This window comes from Enhydra lutris, unplaced genomic scaffold (assembly GCF_002288905.1).
Source record: "Enhydra lutris kenyoni isolate GAN:26980312 unplaced genomic scaffold, ASM228890v2 scaffoldscaffold14, whole genome shotgun sequence".
Taxonomy (NCBI): domain Eukaryota; kingdom Metazoa; phylum Chordata; class Mammalia; order Carnivora; family Mustelidae; genus Enhydra; species Enhydra lutris.
Window position 1 is genome coordinate 38,345,401 of NW_019154098.1, and position 27,038 is coordinate 38,372,438.

Here is a 27,038-nt window from a genome sequence, read left to right on the forward strand (position 1 = left end):
TGAGACCAGCACTAGGGCAATTGCCCTTGAACAGGTAGGTAAAGGAAAAGGAGAACTAGTAAGGAAATACAGAAAAAGCCATCATATCTGCAAGTCAACTCCATTTCGTAACACTTAGGCGGGAAAGAACAATGCATTTAGGATCTGGAAATCTGTACTCTTATTCAAACATCTACCAGAGTTGGTCACAAACTGATTTGTGGATACAGCAACAACTTTAAGTTACTACTCACTGTGTTGGGTAAAGTCTAAGCAGATTTCAAAGAATCATTTGTTGGGGATACAGAAGACACCCAACATAACAATGTTACCATGCTGCAGTCACACGCTGCTACAGTATTTATTCTATAGCCAACACTGAGATTTTTAACTGACAAATTATTTTTCAAAAGTTGACAGAAAATTAATTAGAATCAGTGACCTGTTTACCAAAGAGCAGATTAATGGCCCATGTGCTATTCACTGAGGTATAGCCAGAGATAGGGGAGCTTGGATAGTATTTCGGAACTGGAATTAAAAGAGAGATTATCAAACAAGAGCACATGAACTTATGGAATCCTACATAACTGTGTTCACCCTTGGCTTTACACACAACACACAACACACACACACACACACACACACACACACATACACACATAATTTGCTTAGAGATCTAAAATAAGACATCTGCAGGGAAGGATATCAAAGGACAGGACTCCAAAGGAGATTTAAAGATTTAAAGATTTATAAACATACAAGTCTGATCTTGTAAATAAAACTTTTCTTTGTGGCATACGCTCCTTCTAGATCAGTTTATATATAGTTACACAATCATGTATCAAAACAGCAAAGCAAACTACTTAGCTAATGTTAATTGCAATTTTTTTTAATGTAAGGATAGACCGTAAGAATCTACAAATTTAGCAGCATAAACAACTAAAAACATAAATTCACATTAAATGTGGAATCATTCTGTTAATGAAAATTTAAAAAACACTAGTAATAAAAAAAAATTGCCAAACTGCATAAAGTACTTCACATAAGTAAGTTTTTGGAAGGCTTAGTTAAAATTAAGTAGTAAGTGCTAGCTCTTCATATTTACTACTTTTAATCTTCAAAACAAACCCTACAAGTGAGTGGATTTGTTTTATATATTTGACATATGGGAAAATGAACTCAGGGAGATTTAAGTATATTTTCCAAGTATGACAAGAGTAAAAGCAAATACATATTTGACAACAAGTTTGCCCAATTCTAAAGTCCAATCTCCTCCTAAATGATGCTGCAAATGAAATTGAAGAAATGATTTACTAAATAATTCTGAGGAAAGTATTAAAACCTTCTAGAAAAAAATAATTTACATGTCAATAACTGAGCTATTTGCATGACCTCTCAGAAGTTTCAAAAAAAAAAAAGAGAATCTTACTCTTAATAATGTATTAAGACAGACAAGAAAAATTCACTTGAATTCTCTGCAAACTTAACCATCTGCATTTTAAAATTTGTAGTTAGAATTGTTTAATACTAACTAAGTATTTGAAAAATAAACTTATGTCATTCTCAAGTGCAAAATAATACACCAAAATATGCTTTTAATAATTACTTTGTTAGGCAAGTTCATAAAGATGAATGTTAACAAAATTATTCCTATCATCTTTTTTTATTAGTATAAAATTAGAAAAATTCAAATACTCACCAATCATACTACTATCGTGAGGAAATTAATTATATATATTGGCATATAACAGGATGCTACAATGTCATGTAAAATTAGGATGAAAAGCTGTATTTATCATAGAAAGATGGCTTTAAAATACGGGAGAATGAAAAAGCAGATACAGAGAGAATATATGATATGAAAATTATTCATGCAGGATTATGTATTTATACATGTAATCATATAAAAAGTAAAAGCATGTGTGTCAAAATATCAACACTAGTTAATCTTTAGGTCACAGTATTTCAGATAATTGCTAATAATTCTATACATTTTTCTATTGTGTTTGAATTTTCACATTAAATATCATAATAAAAGAGCATTTTCATTTTGAGAAAAAGAATGAATTAGCACATGATTTTACATATTATTCAATATGAACATGGTGAATAATGGTATCTGTTATATAAGCCCTTAGAAACATAATCAATCCATACAATTTTTTTCAAAAAACCCATTTGTTAGTGTTACAACAACAAAAATAGCTACACAAGTTTTCAAATTTTACCCCCCCCAAAAAAAGTTTAAAAACAATTACAAGTTTATTAAAAATGTATGGGTAGTAGAACAACACATGCTCTTCCTATCTTTGACCTGGTCTGGCACAGAAATGCCATCTAAGTACAGATGTAGTACCTGAAAACAAAATTAAAAGAACTACAAAGAAGTCAAGTGACTCAATTCTAAACCCATCTTTAGTGTTAACACTTATTTATATTATACACCTATAAACATATTTTGTTGCTTTGATTTTGACATGATTTATGACCACTTGGATTCATTCTTCCAAATTCAGAACAGGACCCTTCTGACCAAAAAAACTAATATTTAACCTTTTTAATAACACATTCCAAAATATGCGTCTCTCATTACTTCTTTTCCAACTATATAGATCAGAAGCATATCATTAACCTGTACATAAAGTTATTACTTAAGTAAATAACTATCATATGTATTAACAATCTATTACTTTCTGATAGATCTCCCTTTTTTCTACCGCTTAGTTATTATTTTTGCAAACTCTTCCCAGTATAGCACCAGCATAAAGCCTCTAAATATATGAACATCAATTGTCTGTCAATGAGGATATCGCACACTTTTTAATCATGACAAATATTTTAACACATCAACTTAAATATACAAACTAGTCAAACATGGTATCTTCAATATTGTTTTATAGCCATCAACTTAGCCAAAGGGTGTTTTTCTCATTTTTACATCTATCTGTTGAATACTGTCATAACACAATTTTGTTAGAAAGATTTTACTATCATCTACCTAAAAAACACTGTAATAAATAACAATAACAAGCAAATTCCCTTGGTTTGTAACATGAATGGTGACCTCTTTAAAGGAGTGCCTTTATACAAGGGACAGTCAACACAAAGATATTTACTGCAATCATTTAATAGACTAAGAAACAGTCAACGTGAGACCAAGTGATTTATATAAAGAATGAGTTCCAGAGTTAGAACTGGAATTCACAAGTAATAGCCTCGGTGTTAGAGCTACATTTCTTCATATAACATTAATTTCTCTTAGTAATGCTCTATCACCCCATATTTTCTAAAAATCCCCCTTGGACTTGGCATCACAATGGTAGTGAAAAGAAGATAAACAAAAAGCACAAATAATTATTAACAGTTTTGTTAATAAATAATTGTGATTAAAAATAACCCAGACTGTATTTTAGGAAATGTAAAAATTTTGTGCACAAATGGATATAATATATAAAATTTACCCCAGAACAGCAAATATGTGGAGCGTATTTTGTTACTCTTAAACACAAACACATTTTTTACTTCATTTAAAGTAAATAAGCTACTTCTATTAATATATTTAAATTATTTTTTATTTTTAGGGATCTGAGTACATATGGCAAACACATAAGCAAAGTATAATTATCTAGGTCTATGTGTTTAATTTTTATAAATTTTAAATGTACGATATCTAAATATGATCATTTAAGCTACAAACTTCAGAGGCTTACTTCAGAGGCTACAGTCATTAAAAGTAATGGATAAAGCTGGTCGGTAATTAAATTGATCACATCTCCCTGAAGGCCAAAAACCTAATGGATGACAACAGAGCTCAACATTTTCCAGCTGCCGAGGAGTAAAGGCTTTCAACATTTGGATGTATGTAGGCATCTTATTTTCCCAGGATTTCAAAGTCCACATGCAGGCTGCTGTTCAGCTATAATAAATGAGTAATTCAAGTAGGGCATGACTGCTTCTTGTATTAACTTGATAAAGATGTTTCACTCCAAATGCATCAACAGTTGTGTTAAGTCATCCTTTTCACAGGCTGACTGAGACTTACTTATGCTATGCTTTGTTAACAATGAATCCAATAAAAAAGGGGAGGGGGCTTATTAACTTCTGCATTTGTTTTTCCAAGGCTAAAAATCAAGTTCTACTTAATAATTAACTCCAAACTAAACCACATAAAAACTAAATACAATCAAATTGTCCCAATACTTATTTTAACTTTAAAAATTTGTCTGAGAAAACAAAAACAGTAATAATATCCTAAATACTTTATATTTTATAATTACATTATGAAATAAAAAATTTTAAAAACAATTTTTTGATTATAGTTGTCTGAACATATTGAAATACTTTAAAAAGAATACTACTTCACCATAAATATATACTAAGTACTTTTTTAACAACTACACATTTTACACTTTCACAAAAATACGGCCTTGAATAATTATCAAACATCTAAAACTAAACAGTATAGGACAATTAAAAGTACTTGTAATGCTTAGACAATAAATTTTCATCTCATATGCATTCTATCATTCCAGCAAACCCTCTTTGAAAAACCTTTGCTAGTATCATTAAATCCTCCCTTCTTGATTCAAATTAACCTTTCTTCTCTATTTTCAAATAGTACGCTTCTCCCAACCAATTGTAGCATTTGGCAAGCTTGTTCTTAGAATTAGCTGTATGTGTATACAACTTAATGGGGCTCTGTAATAAAAAAAATCTTTTTTATCAGCCGCTAGCAGTGTTGTGCATGCAGCTAGCAGCCACTAAATAAAATTAAATAGAACTCAATAAACTGAATAATCAATGACTTAGGGTCTGAATTTCTCCATAGTCTTTGCTCTTTGGTGTAATGGTTAAGAATATAACTACTAAAGTCAAACTGCTTGGGCTCTTAGTTAAAATGCTTGGAATAATTCCTTCGACACAGGAAGAACTAAAAAAATATCAGTATTCTACCAATTGCCTCTACCACCCTAAATAAAACTTGATTCCTGTCCCTTTGCTCCTCATCTCAGTGAAAGGGGCCCTACGTGTACCCAGCTCTTCAAACTAGGACCCTAGGTTTACCTACTGTGCCCTCTCCCTTAGCCATCATCTTGGATTAACCATCAACTCCTACTGATTTCAACACATTACAATCCCACAAATGTGTGTAACTCTCTTCAGTAACATTACACTTTTCTTCATTGCAACATTCTCCTACCTGCCCTGCCTCCTGTCTTTTACCCTCAACCACCCTGCTCCTTAAATTGGTTTCTGAAGTAGAAATATGATAAAAAGTTCCAAATGCTCTCTTTAGCACTCAGTCCAAAACTTTTAAGATGGCTTTCAAGGCCTTTCATAGTCCAGAGATTGCTGATCTCATCAGGCATTAACTCTTATACACTCCTGTTCCATTCTGCCATTCCAGTGAATTCAGTTGCAGGTTCCCAAAACCTGACCGATTGTTTCTCCTCTAGCTCATAATTAAGCTCTTATCTTAGACACGGACTGATTCCAGGAAATTTTTCCCAAGTCCCAAGTCTGAGTAAAAGCTTCCTTCAATGTGAATTCATACTACCTTGTTTTATAATGATGTTTTAATACCTTTTAGTTATATGCTTTACATACACACACACACACACACACACACACACACACATATATGAGTGTGTGTGTATATATATATATATATCTCCTCAATGAACTATAAGCTCATGAATAAGTGAAAAGGGTCTTTTTCATCTTTATATCATACAGTTCTAGTACAAAGTAAATTGTGCTGAAAGAATGAAGATAACTACTTGGTTACCTGAAAGGGTCCTTTAAATGAATATACATAATAAAAAGAACATCAGACAGGAGTCAGACCTCTTGACCCTGAGGACATTTGACCACCCCAAAAAGTTTGCTTTATTCTTTTCTTCTCTCCCTGAAAATTTATGTATTCTACACAAGATTAGTAATTATAACAAAATCTTATTTTAAGGATAACAGGCAATTAATAATTTAACAATATCAAATTGATTTAAGGGGGGGGAACACCTCTTACCCAGTAATTGCTAGTTTAAAGTTGCATATTTTTTCTTCCCCCTCCATTCACTGGCTGCCCATCACTTCCTTTCTTCCCCCAAAGATTATTCACTAAATTCTGCCTGCCTTTCATCAACTGTAACTCATTATATCAGAAAATTTCATGCTCATATTTGGGGGAACTTTAAATTCTTGACTTTTCTTTTTCCTGTTCCTCTCCTACTTCCTATCCAGTCACTTCAAGAAAATGTTTTATTTCTCTACTGCAGTCCAGAATTAACCCCAATCATAGCTAGTAATCATATGTAATACATGAGTGAAGGAAAAAAACAAAAACAAAAACAAACTACAGTTAACCCCTGAACACAGGTTTGAACTGTGTGAGTCCACTTACATGCAAATTTTTTCAATAAATATAATACAGTTTATAAATGTATTTTCTCTTCCTTATGATCTTCTTAATAACATTTTCTTTCTCTAGTCTTCTTTATTGTCAGAACACAATATATAATGTAAAGGCTCCTTCCGGGCAACAGGCTTAAACAATGGATTATAGAGCAAGGCAAAAGGGCCATCAGTGACCCCAACCCCCTGGCTGATACAGACAGGCCCAGCAAGGGACCTACTTCAAAATATCCATAGGCCCTTGCGCTTGCTTCGGCAGCACAAATACTAAAATCGGAACGATACAGAGAAGATTAACATGGCCCCTGTGCAAGAATGACACTCAAATTCGTGAAGTATTAAAAAAAAAAAAAAGTATTTAAAAAAAAGGCCCTAACTAACCAATGGGCTACTTAACAATCAGGCACAATTAACCAAAAAAAAAAAAAAAAAGAAAGAAAGAAAGAAAGAAAAAAGAAAATTCCATATATACCCATAGATCCTTCTCTCTAAATGCAGTCCCCATCTACTGCATCCTGGCAGAGTGTCTCCTCTGCTCTCCTGCCCACCACTCCCCCTGAGGTGCATTCAATAAACTTCTATCTGCTTTGTTGGGCCTCAAGTGAGTTCTTTCACCATCTGCACTGCTGGCTTCCACCCAATTAGGCTGCTCCATCCCATCAGGAGAGATACCACATTATGATACATCCAACATACAAAATATGTGTTAACTCTTTATGGTATCAGTAAGGCTCCTGGTGAACCTAGCTAAATTTGGGGGGAGCCAAGTTACATATGGATTTACTATGTGGGGAATCAATGCCCCAAAACCCTGCATTCAATGGTCAGCTACAAAATCAGAGTAAAACTTAAAATCAGACTAAAAACCACACAAAGCAGCACTGTTATCAATCTCTGATGTCCATGAAATGCCAATAAATATCTTTAAATGTCTCTCTGAAAGTATCTTTTTACTATTCCATTCTCCTAAGTCTTCTTTTATCTTAAATACAATGACTTCAGATATAAGTTTATTTATTTATTCTTAAATAAAGTACTATTTCTAATTCCTTCTAGTTTTTATTAAAAATTTAGAGTATCTCAACTTCATTGTTGAGTTTAACAAAAAATTTGAGTTGGCCTTGGATTTCACCTATGACAATTCTTTGTTCCTATGTAAGAAATGCATTCAAATATTTTAAAGAGCTAACTTTCAAGTGAACACTTATATCAAATTAATTGAAGGTTTTGTTTTGTACCATCCCAGAGAGCTGACTAATGATAAAATAAAACTTCAGTTATATTTAAAGAAAAAAATATATTTTAATCACAAATGAAAATAAATTATAGAAAAAATAAAGTGATTTTAAACATTTTACTCACTGGACTGAAACTACTTAAGAAGAAATCCAAATTATGCTGACTGGAAATGTGGTATTTTATACAGATACACACTAAGACCCTCAAAACCCCTGTAAAAACTAAACTGTACACTCTGTGGCTTTCAGGGCACATATGTGCTTTCAAATTGAAATTTTATTTAAATATTAAAGGTTATATAAGAATTAATGTGCAGGAATGCCTACTTGTAAGGAAAATAATCATAATAACCCATGAACAACTTAGCTGTAAATAAGTATTTTGGAAAAAAAAACTATTTAAAAATATTTATGTTTGCAGAAAACATCAAATACTACAAATATGAATGAGAAATGACTCATAATCCCATCAAGCACTGACAGTCACAAAATTCAGTAATTTTTCTATGAACGTTAATACATGAGTATATGTAAACATGTATTCATATGCTTAAAAATTTTAAAGCTACATATAACTTTATCAGATATAGGTTTACATTTTTATTTTCTACATAAGCTTTTAATATGAATATTTTGGGACACCTGGGTGACTCAGTCAGTTAAGCATCTGCCTCAGGCTCAGGTCTCAATCCCAGGACCCTGGGATCCCGTCCCGCATCTGTCTCCTTGCTCAATGGGGAGTCTGCTTCTCCCTCTGCCTGCTCTGACTACTCTGCCTAAAGCCCTCCCTGCTTCTGCACTCTCTCTGACAAATAAATAAAATCTTTTAAAAAAATGAATATTTTCTATAATATATATTTTGTATTGGCTGATATAAAAGATGTCCTTCTATGGATATACTCTATTTTATAATTTGCCTACTAGTAGACCACAAGGATGACTTATGATTATTGTAACTAAACTGACGTGAATAGCCTTATGCGTTAGATTCCGGTCTTTAAATGGATCTTAGATTACTCCATTAGAATATAGTCTGAAAATGAGATTATAAAGGATGCCCACTCTTAAGGTCCTTAATAATTTTTTAATTGATTTTTGGAGAATTTGTACCAATTCATGGTCCTACCAGACATTTATGAAAGTGCTCATCTCAGAAACTTCTCAGCTTTCAGCTTTACAATTTATTACATATCAATTTGACAGGCAAAAGTGTTCCTTATTATTGTTTTAACATCCATTTCTTTCAGTAGTTATCAGTTTGAGTTTTTTCATGCGTTTTTAATCATTTGTTTCTTATTTTTGTCTCCTTTGGACATTTTGCTGTGATGCATTTATATTTTTTGGTTTTGGTATTTATCTGTAACTGAGTTCTGTAGAACTTCAGTATACTCTTGCATTTACTTTCATATTATTTCAGAATTCTATATTTTCAGCAGAAAAAAAAATCAGATAACACATAATTTTTACATTTGAAGAAAGTCTCTTCTAGTTTAGCTAACATGACATAAAAGATTTAATTCTCGTAGCACCTTGGTGGCTCAGTCGGTTAAGCATCAACCTTCGGCTCAGGTCATGATCCCAGTGTCCTGGGACTGAGCCCTGCATCAGGCTCCCTGCTCAGAGAGGAATCCGCTTCTCCCTCCCTCTGCTTCTTCCCCAGCTTGTGTGCTCTCTCTCACTTACTCTCCCTCTCAAATAAATAAAATCTTTACCAAAAAAAAAAAAAAAAAAAAAAAGATTTAATTCTCAAAAGAAAAAATTCAATATAATAAATAACCAACTAAAATAAAAATGTTACAATCAAGAGAACGTTACCTCTGTGACTTTGGGGAACTCCTCTCTCTTGTATACACACACCCCCTCCCCTCCTCTTTCTAATACCTATAGCAGTCCCTGACACACAGTACATATTCAAATATTTGTTGTATGAATCCTTTCCATGGGAAAGCTTTTTAATAAATTAGAACACAAACTTAAAAGTCAGGTTAGAACATTTTATTTATTTAATTAACACAAAACAAAAACAAAAACAAAACACCTTTTTGCCTGGTAAGTGGTAGGTACTGACAAAACACCTGGCTGAAGAGAACTTAATATGACAAGGTTTCAAAAGTTAACTCAAGTTACAGTCTACAGAATTAGCCCAAATTACTCAACAATCAATACCTCCTTTGAACATGAGGAAACTGTTACTTCATCACTGCCCTCTGCCGGTGGCATTATTTCCCTTTAATTTTCTCTCCATGTACTGAATCTTTGCCTCACAAAATTACTTCTGACCTGCCTCTATATTTAAACCACCCACAGCTAAAAATAGCCTAGCCATCTGGAATTTAGTAAGGCTTGTAGGAAAAAAATTGTGCTTCAATGAAAAGCTCTGCATTGTTTTGAGTACACTCCAGGTTATCGGAGTCTGAATCTATAGACTCTGCACCTTTTACTGCCTTTGAGCTTTCTTAAAAACTATTAACATTGTAGATAACTGAGAGCAATGCAAAGCAATTCTTGACTAGAGATGTAAATAAACTGTCATGCAGAAGTTCAACTGACTGTCTTTCCCCACTATGGAAGAAGCCAGTTTTGTGTCCCTTTCCAATTTATTACAGTATTACTGATCTCTGTTTCTTATTTTTAGTTCTCCTTGATCTGGTTGTAACATGTGCTTGGTTCTTTCATTGATAATGATGCTAATAATCTTTAACATCTGTCCATTTTATATCTACACAAGAGTCATAATGGTACGTTTTTTTTTTTTTTAATTATTCTTTAACACACTGGGGCCAAACTGTATTTCCCCCCACAGACCAATTTAGAAATAAAATGATGTGGGCCTGTAGACAACAAGGCTATACCCAAAGGGCAAAAAATCATTTCCTTTGGACCATCCTGTATGTACCAAATACCCATCATGTATATGTCATGATCCCTTAAGAACTCAGTTTCTCAAGAGGAAGAAATCTTATAGTTGGGTCTGTCATGTGGTATGGTCCAAGTACTGTGGTGCTGCTTAGAAGGGAGTTACTGATTGGGAAGGGAGAAAGCAAACGAGGAGGAAGAGTAAGGACTAAAGTCAGAGGAAGGTGAAAATAAAAGAAACAAGGAGACTCCCAAAGAAGTGCTTAAACTCTCCCACATTAATGGATAGCTGACTCTATCATGTATTCACAAAACAAAGCAATGGCATAAGGATGATTCCTATGTATACTGTATTAACAAAAGAACTGCAAAAGCAACAGAATCAAGTTTTTCCTACAAGGGATGAGACAAATGGGGAAGAGTTAAGTGGCAAAGTCTGGTATGAATTTCACTTCTAAGTGTTTCATAAATCAATTCCTACTGGTTCTATAAGGCCACTACTTTTCTTTTGGCCTACATGACAACTACTATACAGCCAACTTCAAAACTGGATAGGAAATGCAAAGCCAAAAACTTGCTTTGAAAACATAACATTTTCTAAAATGTAAATTGAAATAATAATACTATCTTGTTTATTCATAAAAATATATAAAACATTACACATTTTCTGGTAGTATTCACTTGAAGTCCATTACAACCTGAAACACTTCTTATAATTTATTATTTACAAATGAAGCCACTACTTATTTACTTTGAATGCCAGTTTTTTATTATAGAGGCAGTAAAAAATGCAAAATTTTGACCTTGTGCTATAAATGAAGGAAACAACTGGTCACCCACAAGTCTCAAGGGATATCTCCCCCTGGCTTCCCTCCAGAATCTGGGACCTTTCAAAGGAGCAAAGTAATTTCCTGTTGCTATTGAGCCTGTTCCTGACTTCTAGCATCATGGCATCCAGGAGATATTTCAATCACGAACATTCTGGGACAAGGTAAAGGATTCAGTCCTAGCTTCAAAATTGCACATACACAGGTTTGTAGAACTTGAAGAAAAATTTTAATAGGGATCAGTTGAGTGTAGAGAACAAGGTAGGAAATGAGAAGACTCAATAGAAAAACTTAAAGTTTTAAAGGAAAACATGATTAATACAGAGTAATTTCTAGACAGAGTAACTAATACTATCGAATACATATCAGCTTTAATATAGGTATATTTTAAATATATCTGTAAATTCCCTTTATTATCTGAGATGGAAATTTACACTTATTCTACCTGAAAACATTGTGTTTTCAAGATACTAAACATTGTGTTACAAGGTATTACTAAAACTTTTCCAAAAATAATTATTGTCAAAACTCATTTGGCAAATATTCTGCCAAACCTTTCATAGTGTGCATGCATGAATGTCTAAATGGAAAAAGAAAACTTAATTAGTAGGATTAAAAAAATTCTCTACACTATAAATGCAACATTCTCAAAAGGCTATGTCCTGGTAACTACCTTAATCCTTTAGAAATTGTTTATATTATGATTAAAAATCACTTTGCTCCTATATTCCCACAACTAGTTCGTATGGTAAAGAGATCAGCAAACTTACTTTTATGCGTAACATCTTTAACATTTGCTCCCCTTTCTGTGCTTGTGATTAAATGTAACATTTTGAAATCCCAAAGTTCTGAGAAAAACATAAATCCTTGTCTCACAGCTGCTGTTTGACTCTGGAAACACATGCATTTTCTTTTCAAGCATCTACCATCAAAACTCCCAAAGGGCTTGGACTGGAGAACACCTGCATCTCTTCATTTAGTTCCAATAACAGAGCCTAAACTCCAAAATTACAAAAATAGACGTTCTGTTCAGCTGTAGTTACATTTTGCCCCTAATTCCCGTGAACAAAAATGCTAGGAGCATGAAATCATTCAGGCAAGCTCTGTCATCAAGAGGATAAGATTTTTTGCACCAGAAGCCCAGTGGGAACATGAGAGAAAACTGGCAACAATTACAGATAAAGTACATAGTAAAGTCCTTGGGGAGGAGAGAGGAAATGTAATAAGATAGATGGGTATAATTTTTACACATTTATGCCCAAACCACAAATGTGAATTGTCTTTAATTGCTACAATATATAAGCATTCTTACTCATGTGTCCTGTCAAAAATACTAAAAACATAACTTCAAGGCAATTCACTTAATTCTACATTATAAGGAGAATTTTTTTGGAACAAAAAACATTCCCCATAAATTAAAATTTACAATGTAAAGTACTGCCTCCATTTTAGAAACTCCTTAGCAATTCACATTCTAACCAACCAACGTGAATGGTGAAATAAGATTGTGCACATTTGTTGGTATGTTTTAATCAAGAAGGAGAAATACCCCCCAACTTAACTGAATTTCCAGACATGAGAGTTGTAATTTTGACTTCCCTTACCAATAACAGTGATCAAAAGTTGCCTATATTTGATGGATAAAAGATAAAATAACTTTTACTATATGACAAACTAGCAAACTTAAAAATTTTGTATTTATTTATCAAGCTGATTACACTGGGGACTAGGAAGATTGGCTTAAACTATTTTATTTAAATGACATTTTAAGAGGGACACTTGTTTTTCATTATTTTTTAAAAATCATAATCACATAATTCTAATTTTCTAATCTTAGGAAAAAATACTTATTTTACATTTTATATATAAAAGCAAAATTAGCATATCCAACCTACTTGTACAAGTAACTACAGTCAAATAGATACTTTCAAAGATATCTTCCTTATTAATGGTTGGCCAAAATCAATTAGATGAAATTTCATAGAAGTAAGTATGAAGTTCTTCAGGTAAATTCATAAACTAATTTTCATAGAAATAAGTGTGAAGTTCTTCATGTAAATTCATGAATGATATTCATAAATAGTATAGATATATGAAATAAAAAACTGTCTTAAGAATAGTTTATGTGAAAAATAATTCTTGTTTCCAGTGCCACATAAGCTCAAAACAAAAAGTAACTAAGTAGAAGTTCACTACACAAATATGGAAAATATACTCTTTATATGTGGAGGTTTGTGTTAAATTTTTAAAAAACACATTTTCAATCAAGTAGTGGAAGTAATCAATATCGCAATGAATCTGGACACATCATAAGGGAAATGACTGAAATAAATTTATTATGTTTAGCCTGGACTATTAAGTTTAAAAAAAAAAAAAGCTTTTATGGAACATCTACCATATGCAGGGGAAAAGGAAGGAACAACTGAACTAGTGCTCAAATTTACAGCATTAAGAGGGAAATAGTGCCATTAATTTAAATAGTAAATAATGGAGTATGAAATGGGGTGGGAGGATTACACTGAATTTCGTTTTAAATGTGTTAGGCACCATTAAAATATCCACAGGGAAATGGTCAAGAGGTGGCTGAAATTTTGAGTCTGGATTTCAAAAGAAAATAAATGGAAAGAAATAAACATATGGTTGGTTGCTAAAAACAGTAGTGTCGATTACATCATCCAAGTAGAAAAAAAACCAGGAACAAAATCTCATGAATGACCTATATTTAAGGTACAAAAGAAAAAAAACATACAGTTAGTCCTCCCTTATCTGGAGGTACACTTTCCATGGTTTCAGTCACCCATGGTCAACACAGTCCAGAAGCAGATGATCCTCCTCCGACATATCCTCAGAATGTCAACAGTAGCCTGTTATTACAATGCCAACTCCCTCACTTCCTCTCATCACATAGGCATTTTATCATCTCTTCATCACAAGAAGGATAAGTACATTACAATAAGCTATTCTGAGAGAGAGACCATATACATAAAATTTTTATTATGGTATATTGTATAACTGTTCTATTTTATTACTTATAAGACTCTTACTATACCTAATTTAGAACTCAAACTTTATTATATATGTATGTATAGGTAAACACATAGTATATACAGCATTTAATACTATCTGCAGTTTCAGACCTCCACTGGGGGTGCTGGAGATAAGGAGGGACTACCACAGTTGAGGAGAGACATGTAGATGGTTCGGCAAGGAGAACCGGGAAACTACATTGTTCTGGTGTCAAAAATTGTGAGCCTAGGATTTTACCCTACCACACCTATGAATGACGTCAAAGACAGAAGACTCCTGAGTCAGAGACAAAGGACTTTATTACTCATGGAAGAGCAAACAGCATGACTATCAACATATTTGCATCAGTTCCCTTTGCCCCCAAGTTTCACAGAAGTGATGACAAAGATGTAACCAGATGGATGCCTGCACACGCAGAGTGATGCAGGATGAGAAATGAACCTGAGTTGAGGAACCAAATCTTTTTTAATGGGCAGTTAACATACTCTCCACTGGCTCCAGAGGGACACTAAATCTATCTTCCAAGGCTGATGACCATACAAATATCCTTGAATAGATACTCCAGAACAAAGGGCACTCAGTGCCACCATTCACAAGATATACATAAACTCAAAAGACCTACAGAGACTCCTGTATTAACACTGGTGGCCAAGAAAGACTAAGGTTTCAACAGAAAGGATATGATCGTAAGTAAATTCCGAAGACTAAAGATGATGAAAATTGAGACAGGGAAATAAGTTAAGAAAAATAAGACAATAAGTCTTGTCAGGTTTATTGAGGGCTGATATATTATTTCATGTCATTTATAAGACTAAAATCAAACCAAGAAATGGAAGTTATAGTACAACAAACAGAGGATCTAATAGTAATTAGAGCTGTCTAACAAAAAAAGATCCTAATAGATATTCTCTCCATCAACAGATATGTACATAAAGAGAAGAAAGAGGAGTGAGAAACCTAAGGAGAGAAAGGGGGAAGGCTATTAACATCTATTAACGACTTACTACTTACTATGTTCATACCCTTGACCACCTGCCATAAATGTTTATTTCTTCATTCATTCAACAAATGATTTCTCAAAGCATTCCCTATGTGTCAGGCAATGGTAAGTCCTGGAGATAAAATGACAAGCAACCAGTAACTAACTCCGCCCTCCCACAAATCACTGTCAAGTAGTAAAGACAGACAGCATTCAAATCACCCAACTATGTAAATATATACTGTCATTAAGTGTTATCAAAGTATAGTTAACTATAAAAAGGAATATAACAGGGACGCCTGGGTGGCTCGGTTGGTTAGGCAGCTGCCTTCGGCTCAGGTCATGATCCCAGAGTCCTGGGATCGAGTCCCACATCGGGCTCCTTGCTCGTCAGGGAGCCTGCTTCTCCCTCTGCCTCTGCCTGCCATTCTGTCTGCCTGTGCTCGCTCTCTCTCCCTCTCTCTCTCTGACAAATAAATAAATAAAATCTTTAAAAAAAAAAAAAAGGAATATAACAGAGCTACTTAATTTGGGTGGTGGGAAATAGGGTAAAGAGTATCAGGGAAGGCTTCCTTGAAGAGGGAGTAGTTGAGCTATGATCTTAAGACTAAGCTAGAATTAAACAGGTATAAGATGAAAAGTTAAGGGTAATTGTGAGAATCCCACACAGGAAAAACAGCATATACAAAAGCATAATCATCAATGAGAAACTGAAAGAAGGCTAAGAGATCTAGAGCATGAAGAAGGAGACACATTTTAAAAAGACCTAACATTGGCTTAGAAATTGAAATGGAAGACCCTTTGATTCTAAATTTATATAGTACTTTGTAATCATTTTATATTCTTAAACAGCAGACACTCAAAATTTATTTAGACATTAATACATAGATTAACAAGGACTCAGAACTTTTTAACAAGCAGAACCTGCTATAAACCATAGGCAAAATATAGCATATGAAGAAAAGCCGGTCTATATTAAAAAGGGAAAAATGTTTAGAACCCATCTTAAAATATTTTACATACAAGTCGTCACCAAATGCTTCTACCTCAGTCAAAGAAATAAAAAAAAGAAGCTTATTTCTCTATTTGATTTCTAATATTTACACAAATGTAAAATATAAAAGCATCATAGGGCGCCTGGGTGGCTAAGTCAGTTAAGCAACCAACTCTTGGTTTTGTCGGGTCCTGGGAATGAGCCCTACCTGGGGCTCCATGCTCAGCAGTGAGTCTGCTGGAGAGTCTCAACTTTCCCCTCTGCCCCTCCCTGACACTGTTCCCATGCTCTAAAATAAATAAATCTTAAAAAAAAAAAAAAAAAAAGGAAAGAAAAGAAAAGAAATAGAAGTGTCACTAAGTGATTCCCATGAATAGTGACAATGAGTACAGAATGTGGGCTGACACACTGGACTCCCACAAGAGCCTTGAGCTACTTCACTACAATCAGAGACAGTTAAGTAGATAATGCAACAGGGCAGGGCAGGGTAAGGGGGGCAGTCGGGGGAGTGTTAAGGGAGTTGCTGAGTCTTCAAAAACAAAGCAGTGCTGTGGTTCTCCCTCTCTCTCCTTCTTCTTCTTCTTCTTCTTTTTTTTTAAACATTTATTTATTTATTCTGAGAGAGAAAGAGAGCAGGAATGCAGGAGCCAGGGAGGGGCAGAGGGAGAGCATATTTCTTATTAATACCCAATTCCCATTAATGAAGCTGTGCATCCCTCACATTCTGAAATCAGAATCAAAAAACTGTCTCAGGGTGCTGGCTGGCTCAGTTGGAAGAGCATCAGTCTTGATCTCCAGGTCCTAGGTCCAACCCCCATGCTGGGTATAGAGATTACTTAAAAACAACAACAACAAAAAAACTCTGCCTCTTTATCCTAACTAACCTTTTCTCAAAACTTACTTCCTGACTTCTACAATACATCTAAAACATTTTCTGGTCCTAGTTTTAATCCCCCACCTCCAATGTGGGAGCGGGCACATAATGGTAGTTGTCTTCCATACTTGCTATTCAGAAGCCACTTAATGATCACCAGACACCACTAAAATACACAATTTGTCTCACATCATTTGACTGATCACTTATTACTCTAAATGCAAATACTTCTCATTCAAATTCTATAAATCCATGGGAAAAGTTCATTAACAACCTTACCTGGATATGTTTGTGAAACAGACAGCAAGGATGACTTGTGCTTCCCTTTAATTGTTCAACTAGAAGGATTTAACTACCCAGAATCTCTTTTTAAGAAAGATTAGCAATGACTTCTGACTGTGTCATTTCCTTTACGTGCTCCAATCTCAAAAACCAAATAAAAGTAAATGTAATCATCACTTTCTTATTCATTCATTTATTAAATATTTGTTGACAGCCAACTGTATACTGATACTATTCTAGACACTAGGAATACAGTAACAATCAGAACAGAAAAATTCCTGCTTAAATGAAGCATAATTTCTAAGAGAAGGACAAAATAATCAATAAGATAAATCAGTAATATACATACTATGGTAAAACTGTGGTAAGTAGGGGCGCCTGGGTGGCTCAGTGGGTTAAGCCGCTGCCTTTGGCTCAGGTCATGATCTCAGGGTCCTGGGATCGAGTCCCACATCGGGCTCTCTGCTCAGCAGGAAGCCTGCTTCCCTCTCTCTCTCTCTCTCTCTCTGCCTGCCTCTCCGTCTACTTGTGATCTCTCTCTGTCAAATAAATAAATAAAATCTTTAAAAAAAAAAACACAAAAAAACTGTGGTAAGTACTAAGAAAAAGTGAAGAGTAGAAAAATAAGAACTATGTGTCAATGTGTGTGTGCATGTGTGTACATGCACCTGTTTTTAGGAGAGAAAAAAATTTTGTATCCAATGGCCATGTAAGTCTTTGCTGAAAGGGTGATATTTCAATAAGGTCTTAAAGGATTGTTAATAAAATTATTTCTTCATTTAAAATTTATGATTTGCCTACTCCTGAGTTATACATAGATACACATATACATCTCCAATTTAAATCTTGTCTTAAGAACATAAGATTAATCAATATTACTTTAACACTGGCTTTAAAAAATACTTCTAAGCCTTCTCATAACCATATCATAAACACCATATTATAAATACCTGAGCCATGAATGTGGGTGGCAGTTTCAAAGTAGATGGAAAATTTAAATTTAAAAGTGCCCTAAATTAAGTATGTGAATGTAGCTTAAGTGAAAACACATTTCATTTTAGGATTGAAACATACGCAAAGAAATAATTTCAAAGTATCAAATACATAATCACATTAAAATTTTACACACAAATCCAAAAACATATCACTGAACATAATAGTGATTGTGAAGATTAGGTAAGTTTTCTTACAGCAAGAAAAAATGTAAAACTTTACCCTAAAAATATCATAAATTTTTTAATAGTAGTTTACTTTTAGGCCTATATTAAAGAATGGAAATGCAAGTACTTTTTTATGACCCTAGAAATGGATTTCAATCACAAATAATAATATAAGATATTGTTATGAGAAAGATCAGATTATAAACTCAACTGATTACTTCTGTGTATATGGCAAAACAAAAAATGAGGAGGCCCTGTCCAACTTTAATATGTGGTAGATTCAAATAAGCTTAGTCCCTTCTTAGGTATCAAAATTCTAACTGGATGGTCTGATCATTTTAATATCATTTTAATGATGTGATGATTTGAAAATAAAACCTATAAAAAATTACCAAATGGAGGGGTGCCTCAGTGGCTCAGTCTGTTAGGCATCCAAGTCTTGATTTCGGCTCAGGTCATGACCTCCGGGCTGTGAGACTGAGCCCTGCACTGGGCTCAGCTCTCAGTGTGGCCTCTACTTGAGATTTTCTCTCTTCCTCTGCCTCTCCCCCTACCACCTCCCACTGCCTCTGTCAAATAAGTAAGTAAGCAAGTAAGTAAGTAAATAAATAAGTAAAATCTTAAAAATAAAAAACTATTTGGGTAACATATAAAGAAGTTTATCAAACAGTATATTTAAGGAACATGGTTAAATAGGCATTTTTAAAATCATGATGTTTATTTAACCTCCAATACCTTCTCCCTACAATACAAGTAAATGACTTAGACTAAATCTGGCCCACACTTTGTTTTTTGTGAATAAAGTTTAACTGAAATACAGTCCTATCCATTCATTTGCATTTTATCTACAGCTATTTTTATGCCATAATAGCAGAACTTGATAGCTAACAGAGAGAAAATATGGCCCACAAGGTCTTAAATATTAGTTATCTGGCTCTTTATTAAAATGTTTATCAGTCCCTACCTTAAAAGACAGATATTCTATCCATACGCACAGTCTTAGTTTGGGTTTGGCCTCATCTTCACATTTTTCCTTTGGGTTCCATACCAATTCTCACCAGGCTGAAACTTCTTTTGGAGGAGTATTGTCTTTAGAAGCATGCTGAGGACCCTCAGGCTCACATTTCAAGATACTAATTCCAAGTTTCTAATGTGCATGCTATTCAGCTTCAAATGCTACTGTAACAAAATTCATCTTTCAAATATTTTTTATGTCTTTGTGCACGGTTTCAAATATTCACCTCCATATTCTCTCTGTCTGGTCAATTAATTATAAATCTTTTCATGGTCTTCCCTTTTGAACTCAATGCGGTGATGCTTAACATTTTCCATAAGTTATAATACTTGTTAAATATTAAGAGAGCTCTACTCTTAGGAAGCTATTTGAAAGCACTTCCTCACTGGCCATTTAATTCTTTAAAAAAATTGGCACCCTTCACCTTTTAAGAAATCTGTATATAGCAATCTTATTTCTAGACCTTTCAACTACTTTGCCTTTACTAACCTTATAGTGACTAATCGACCTCATGGGTGATAATGGTCTCTACTGACCATATCTTTTTTTAATCCCAGTCTTTACTGATCCTTCTGGTATCTCCTTTCAACATAAGAGGTATGGCTTTGCTATTGTGGTGTTGAATAAAATGAAATAGATTCTAGGCGAAATCCTACTAGAAAAATTACTCTAAGAAATAGGATCCTGACCTCTGAGATTTTTTTCTTGGTTCTACTATCAACATTTCTTCCTTTCTGCAAAACTAGAGAAGGCTCAAATACCCAATTTTAGTATGGCAAATGGTGGGTCACAAAGTGCTACTATCCCAAGGAAAAATATTTTCTCTTTCCAATGTTTTAAATTTCTTTTAGTCCTTTCTACCTATTGACAGGTTTTAAAACTCAGTTGGATTTAGGAGCTATGAATCTAAGATTGTTATAATGACAACTGAATTATTTATTTCTCATATAAAATAAAATCATTATTTATGAACACATGACTTATCAAAAATTACACAAAAACACTTCACTTGAAGTTTTAAAGAACACAACTGTAGAGAGTATCTCAATGGACACAAACTGGTTTTTAAAAGAAGTCCTTTTTAAAAGCTTTACTGGAAAAAATGCAAAATAAATGAATAATGATAAATTTATACTCACCGGAATTATGGCAGTAGTCCATATACTGTGGAACTTGGACTGTGAAGGCTATCAAATCTGGAGCTAAGAGAGATTCTGGCTTTCTACTCTCATTGAGCCACTTGCTGCTATGAAGATCTTTAGTGTCAGAAGGACCCTGAAGCAACGGAATCAATTTCTCTTTTCCACTGTCACCTGAAGAGAAACATAATGAAAAAATTCCTATAAAAAAATATAGGAGTAGCTTGAGGATGCCTGATCTTAAAATATGTTATCATAATATAACACTTCATTTATTTTTGGTCATTTTAGCTGTACATTTATACTCTAAAAAGCATGACTGATAAAGTTAAAAGCACTTTTAACTCTTAACAAATTAAGTCTTAGTATTTAGCTAATGAATGCAGAACATGTTCAGATGATATTGTAAAAGGAAAGAACTTGAACATACTATGTTCTAAATATTCTACAAAATCTGTACCTCTTTAAACTTACCTAGAAATTTAGGTTGCACTGAAAAAACTTTAAGTTACAAGTGTTTATGGAAAATAGATGAAATAAAGTATTAGCAGGAAGGTGAAGCCAGTTTTAAAAATTGAGAAACAGTTATTTGTTTATTATACGAACATTTTAATTGTTAAGTGTCATATATATCTATACTTCCTATTTCCTCCCAAAAGTGTAAGAGTACACCTTTAATTGTTCTCCTTCATAACCATTCTCATAACTATGCAGCTTTTTTCCTGAAATAAAAATTAATTTATTAAAGAAGTATCATCCTGGCACAATTAAAAAAATTTTAAAGTAAAAATAAAAAAACTTAAAACCTCTGATTCATAGGAACAATGAGCAAATTCTTGTTTCAGTAACGCTCCTTGTAAAATGCAAGGCCAATTCTCCTATACAGGCAATAAAGTTTTACACGGTCCAGCTGCACATACCTGGGGCTTTGGCACAAATTTTTATTGATCCCATGGTCCCAGAGGCACATTTGACCAATGATGTGCTGCAGTACTTCAATTCAACATTCTGGATTGAGCCCTCAAGAGTTGGCAGGGGATTCTTAGATTTCACACCTAATAAAAGAAAACTGCAAATGTACTAGCCGATTGAATTTAAATAATTTTTATACTCCTTCACCAAGGCATTTAAACTTAATTATACTTTAATTATCTGCCTCAGATGTTCTTACAGTATTTGTGTTAGGTTTCATGGTTTAGCATTTAGGAGGTGAAAGGATGCAATTTTAAAATAAATAGTCTGAACTCTCATAACTATACTTATGCAGTCAGCTTTTGATTAGTCAAGCTCAAGAAATACGAGTAAATATTTTAAAACAAATATTTGTTTAAAAAACAGGAAAACTTTAAAATATCATAGTTTTGAAAGAAAGAGTAAGATATTTATTTTTGAAACAAATTTAACTTATACACTGAGTTTTAATTAGAGACACATTTAATTTAAACAGGAAACTTTCTGAGTAAACAAATGTCCAGAATATCTTAATCAGGTAGAATAAGGAGAGATAAACAAGACAGTTCCTAAGTTAAAATACAATAGCTTATAAGCAAAATTGAAACACCATGTGCAGATAAAGAAATCAATGGTATTCTATATCAATTAACAAAAAAGTAGATATTAACATCTCTACTATATGCTACTTGCTGAGGGACATTGAAGCATAGAATTATTATTATAATAATTCTCATGAAATAAATGGTAGGGAAAATTTAATTCAAAAGGGAGAAACCCATTTTGCCCCTGAACAGTAGGTGAGAATTAAACAGGCAGGGGAACCTTAAGAATAACAATATTGCAAACCACTAAAATGATAATGATGAAGAACTCTAATCATCTAACATTTACTGAGGACTTACTCTGTGTTACAAATGTTATCTCATTCAATCCTCTCAATGGGGCTGTAATAAAAATGTTTATTATCCTCACTTTCAGATTAAGATACATTCAATTGTAGGAGTTTAGTTAAATTTTGCTCTAAGTCCTATAGTAGCAAAAGAACTAGGATATTTAATACAATTTGACAGAGAAGACTTTTTAACATTCATTTTGCCTGTATTCACCAACATCTACCATCATAATTTCCCTTTTCCACATTCCACATTTGGATCAAATATATATTATTCTCCACATCTGAAGCTCTAAGTAGAACATGTATGAATAATTAAAACCATAAACTTTCTATGACTGATCCGTTGAACATTACTCTGAAATCTTCCATCTCAATTTTAGTATGTTCAAGAAGCCCCATAATTGTCCAAGTGTCTTCCTGAGACATGGCCCAGGAATCTATGGTTTAACCAGCACACTATGTGATTCGCAAATTATTAAAAAAACATCATTTTGGGCGCCTGGGTGGCTCAGTTGGTTAAGCGACTGCTTTCAGCTCAGGTCATGATCCCCGGGTCCTGGGATCGAGTCCCACATCGGGCTCCCTGCTCCATGGGGAGTCTGCTCCCTCTGACCTTCTCCCATTTCATGCTCTCTCTCACTGTCTCTCTCTCAAATAAATAAAAAACATCATTTTAAGAAACACCCTCTCGCACACTAACACTCACTTCAGAAGGGCCCATTCATTTACTAATTTCTATGTGGTTATTACAATGTGTAATATGTAACAACTGGTTACAGTTAAATGTGTAACAACTGGTTGCTATTTTCCAATATTCACCACCTCTGTTGTCTCCATTTGAAGTGATACCTATTATCCCCAGAGCAATAGTCTAAAATGTTGTGCATTTGTACAATATTCTACAGTGATATCAGATTTTTATCAGATCCTCAAAATCCATGTCTCATACATCTAAAGCAGTATCTCAGAAAATTAAACGATGACAACAGTATTTATATAAACATAGTCATAGTAATAACGTTTTAACAGTAGTACTAGCTATCATAGCACCTCACATTCAGTGAGCACTTACTGTCAATCCCTAAACGGTCTAGTTTATTATTTTATCTATTTATCTCCAAAAGAAAACAAAACCTCAAGGTGACCATTACTATTCCATTTCACATATGAGAAAACCAAGAACCAGACAGTAGGGTTTTGCCAATCTCAAGTCAGAAAGCGACAAGACCGGATCACATTTCTCCTTAAACAGGAAGCTGAGCAACCCTACATATTTCACATCTACTGCAGTTGTGGGAAGTTATAATCAATAGATACTTTATCCTGCTCTAATCATTATGTTAGATGATGAGAAGAATATAAAATAGAACGATACCTTCCCCCCTAGCCCTCAAGCCCCACAGTTAGACTTTCATTCTCTGCCAATTTTTCAAAACATATATTAAAACCTAGATAGAGATCAGCAGACAAGAGCTACTGATAGATTCTTTGAAGGGTTGCTGATGTTGTTCAGAATGAAAAGAACTGAATTAGTTTCTGGTAGATATAAACACAGAAGAATAAGAACAGGCCAAAATGGCTTTGTTTCTAAATTATTTTATAACACTGCTTCTACCACACTGAGGACTCTATCTTTAATGACAAATGGTAAATTTTTTTTTATGTTTATTTATGTAAGTAATGTCTACACCCTATGTGGGGCTCAAACTCACCATCCTAGATAAGAGTGGCATTGCTCATCTGGCTGAGTGAGCCAAGTGCCCTGAAAAATGATAGATCTTTGTTAATATTTAATGCATGTTGCATATAATACTCTTATCAGAAAAAGTTGCCTGGAACCTCTTCTGGTAAGAACCTCATATACATATACATACAAAGCATCTTGTTTTTTAACTCTCACAAACTTAGTTTACATTTTTATGATTACATTTCTTAAGTATTTTAAAACTTTTTTTAATGATTAAAATATCAGGGCACCTGGGTTGTTCAGTTGGTTAAGTGGCTGCCTTCCACTCAGGTCATGATCACAGGGTCCTGGGATTGAGCCCCACATTGGGCTCACTGCTCAGTGGGCAGCCTGCTTCTCCCTCGCTTCCCTGCTTGTGTTCGCTTCCACTGTCGCTATCTTTGTGTCACTCTCTCTCAAATAAATAGATAAAATCATGAAAAAAATAACTAAAACATCATTATGCATAAGTTCTCCATAAAGGCTTTTTTATAAAGAAACCTGTTTTAAATACCATAAGCTGAGACTTTAAAAAAATAAATTATAGACATCTCTTGATTGACTTTAACAATGGAGAAAAGCTGCTAGTAAAAAAAAAAAATCTTGGGGCACCTGGGTGGCTCAGTGGGTTAAAGCCTCTGCCTTCGGCTCAGGTCATGATCCCAGAGTCCTGGGATCAAGCCCCGCATCGGGCTCTCTGCTTGGCAGGGAGCCTGCTTCCCCTTCTCTCTCTGCCTGCTTCTCTGCCTACTTGTGATCTCTGTCAAATAAATAAATAAAATCTTTAAAAAAAAAAATCTCGCTAATTTAAACTATGGACTCTGGGTGATTATGATATGTGAGTGTATGTTCATCCATTGTAACAAAAACCACTCTGGTGGAAGATGCTGATACTGGGGTAGATGTGCTTGTGTGGGTCAGGGCACATATGGGAACTAACTTCCCTTCAATTTTACCACAAACCTGAACACATTCTTTAAAAAGATAAAGTGCTTTTAAAAAAATTTTTAGGTTTATTTATTTAAGTAATCTCTACACCCAATGTGGGGCTCGAACTCACAACCCTGAGATGAAGTCGCAGGCTCTACTAACTGGGCCAGCTAGGACCCCTTAAAACAAACAAACAAACAAACAAACAAACAAACAAAAAAACCTCTTACTTAAAAATAAACTTGGTTTATTTCCATTCTACCTTGCCCAAATGTAAGCTCTAGGAAAGCAGAAAGGAGTAAAATCTTGCCATTACATAATTCAGAGCACCATTCATACTGTGTCATCTCCTGCAACATGGTGAAACTAAAAGAGCAAAAGCTCTCAAACTAAAAAAAAGCACTGCTTTGGATAGGCGCAGCATTAACAAAGTAGTTGAGTAATTAGGTAGCTTAAGACACACTATTATTTATTATTGTTACATGGAGAGGCCAAAGTATTGTAGTCACTGTTCAACGTACTTAAACAAGAAAACGGCTCTTTACACAGAACTTAATTTAGAGAAGAGGTGCAATATTTTGGTAAGACATACAGTCAGCTGACATGAGTCAAGAGGCCAATCACAAAGATAATGACAGTATCTAACATTTAAAATACTCCCTCTACAAAGCACTCTCACACATACATTCATTCAAATGCTGCTTCCACCAGAAGACAAAAGAAGGAATTTCTAAGACACTGCAACTAAAATATAATTTTACATTGTACACACTATCAATGAAATAATCCAAAAACATTGATTTTTTTTGTAATAGAATTTAATATAAAATAATGCACTCTTAGTTCGTCTCCTTGTGGTTCTTTTCTGGAAAATACCAACTCCTACTACATATTCCTAGTCCTGTGGTACATAATTACCTGACTTTTTTTTTTTTTTTAATTTTTAAAAAAATTTTTATAAACATATATTTTTATCCCCAGGGGTACAGGTCTGTGAATCGCCAGGTTTACACACTTCACAGCACTCACCATAGCACATACCCTCCCCAATGTCCATAACTCCAACCCCCTCTCCGAAACCCCCTCCCCCCAGCAACCATCAGTTTGTTTTGTGAGATTAAGAGTCACTTACGGTTTGTCTACCTCCAGATCCCATCTTGTTTCATTTATTCTTTTCCTACCCCCCAAACTCCCCATGTTGCATTTCCACTTTCTCATATCAGGGAGATCATATGATAGTTGTCTTTCTCCGATTGACTTATTTCACTAAGCATGATACCCTCTAGTTCCATCCACGTTGTCACAAATGGCAAGATTTCATTTCTTTTGATGGCTGCATAGTATTCCATTGTGTATATACACCACATCTTCTTTATCCATTCATCTGTTGATGGACATCTAGATTCTTTCCGTAGTTTGGCTATTGTGGACATTGCTGCTATAAACATTCAGGTGCACATGGCCCTTCGGATCACTACATTTGTATCTTTAGGGTAAATACCCAGTAGTGCAATTGCTGGGTCATAGCATAGTTCTATTTTCAACTTTTTGAGGAAACTCCATGCTGTTTTCCAGAGTGGTTGCACCAGCTTGCATTCCCACCAACAGTGTAGGAGGGTTACCCTTTCTCCACATCCTCGCCAGCATCTGTCATTTCCTGACTTGTTAATTTTAGCCATTCTGACTAGTGTGAGGTGGTATCTCATTGTGGTTTTGATTTGTATTTCCCCGATGCCGAGTGATGTGGAG

General features: G+C 34.1%; 1 protein-coding gene across 5 annotated transcripts in view; it reads right to left on the reverse strand.

The window, feature by feature from the left end:
• LOC111146810 (vacuolar protein sorting 13 homolog B) overlaps positions 1 to 27,038 on the reverse strand; it is a 755,552-nt gene that overhangs the window by 510,684 nt on the left and 217,830 nt on the right. For all 5 annotated transcript variants that reach the window (XM_022502501.1, XM_022502502.1, XM_022502500.1 and 2 more), the window contains 2 exons: positions 21,705 to 21,839; positions 20,785 to 20,958 (listed from right to left, as the gene is read on the reverse strand). In XM_022502501.1, coding sequence (XP_022358209.1) covers positions 20,785 to 20,958; positions 21,705 to 21,839 — 309 coding nt within the window. The remainder of the gene's footprint in view (positions 1 to 20,784; positions 20,959 to 21,704; positions 21,840 to 27,038) is intronic.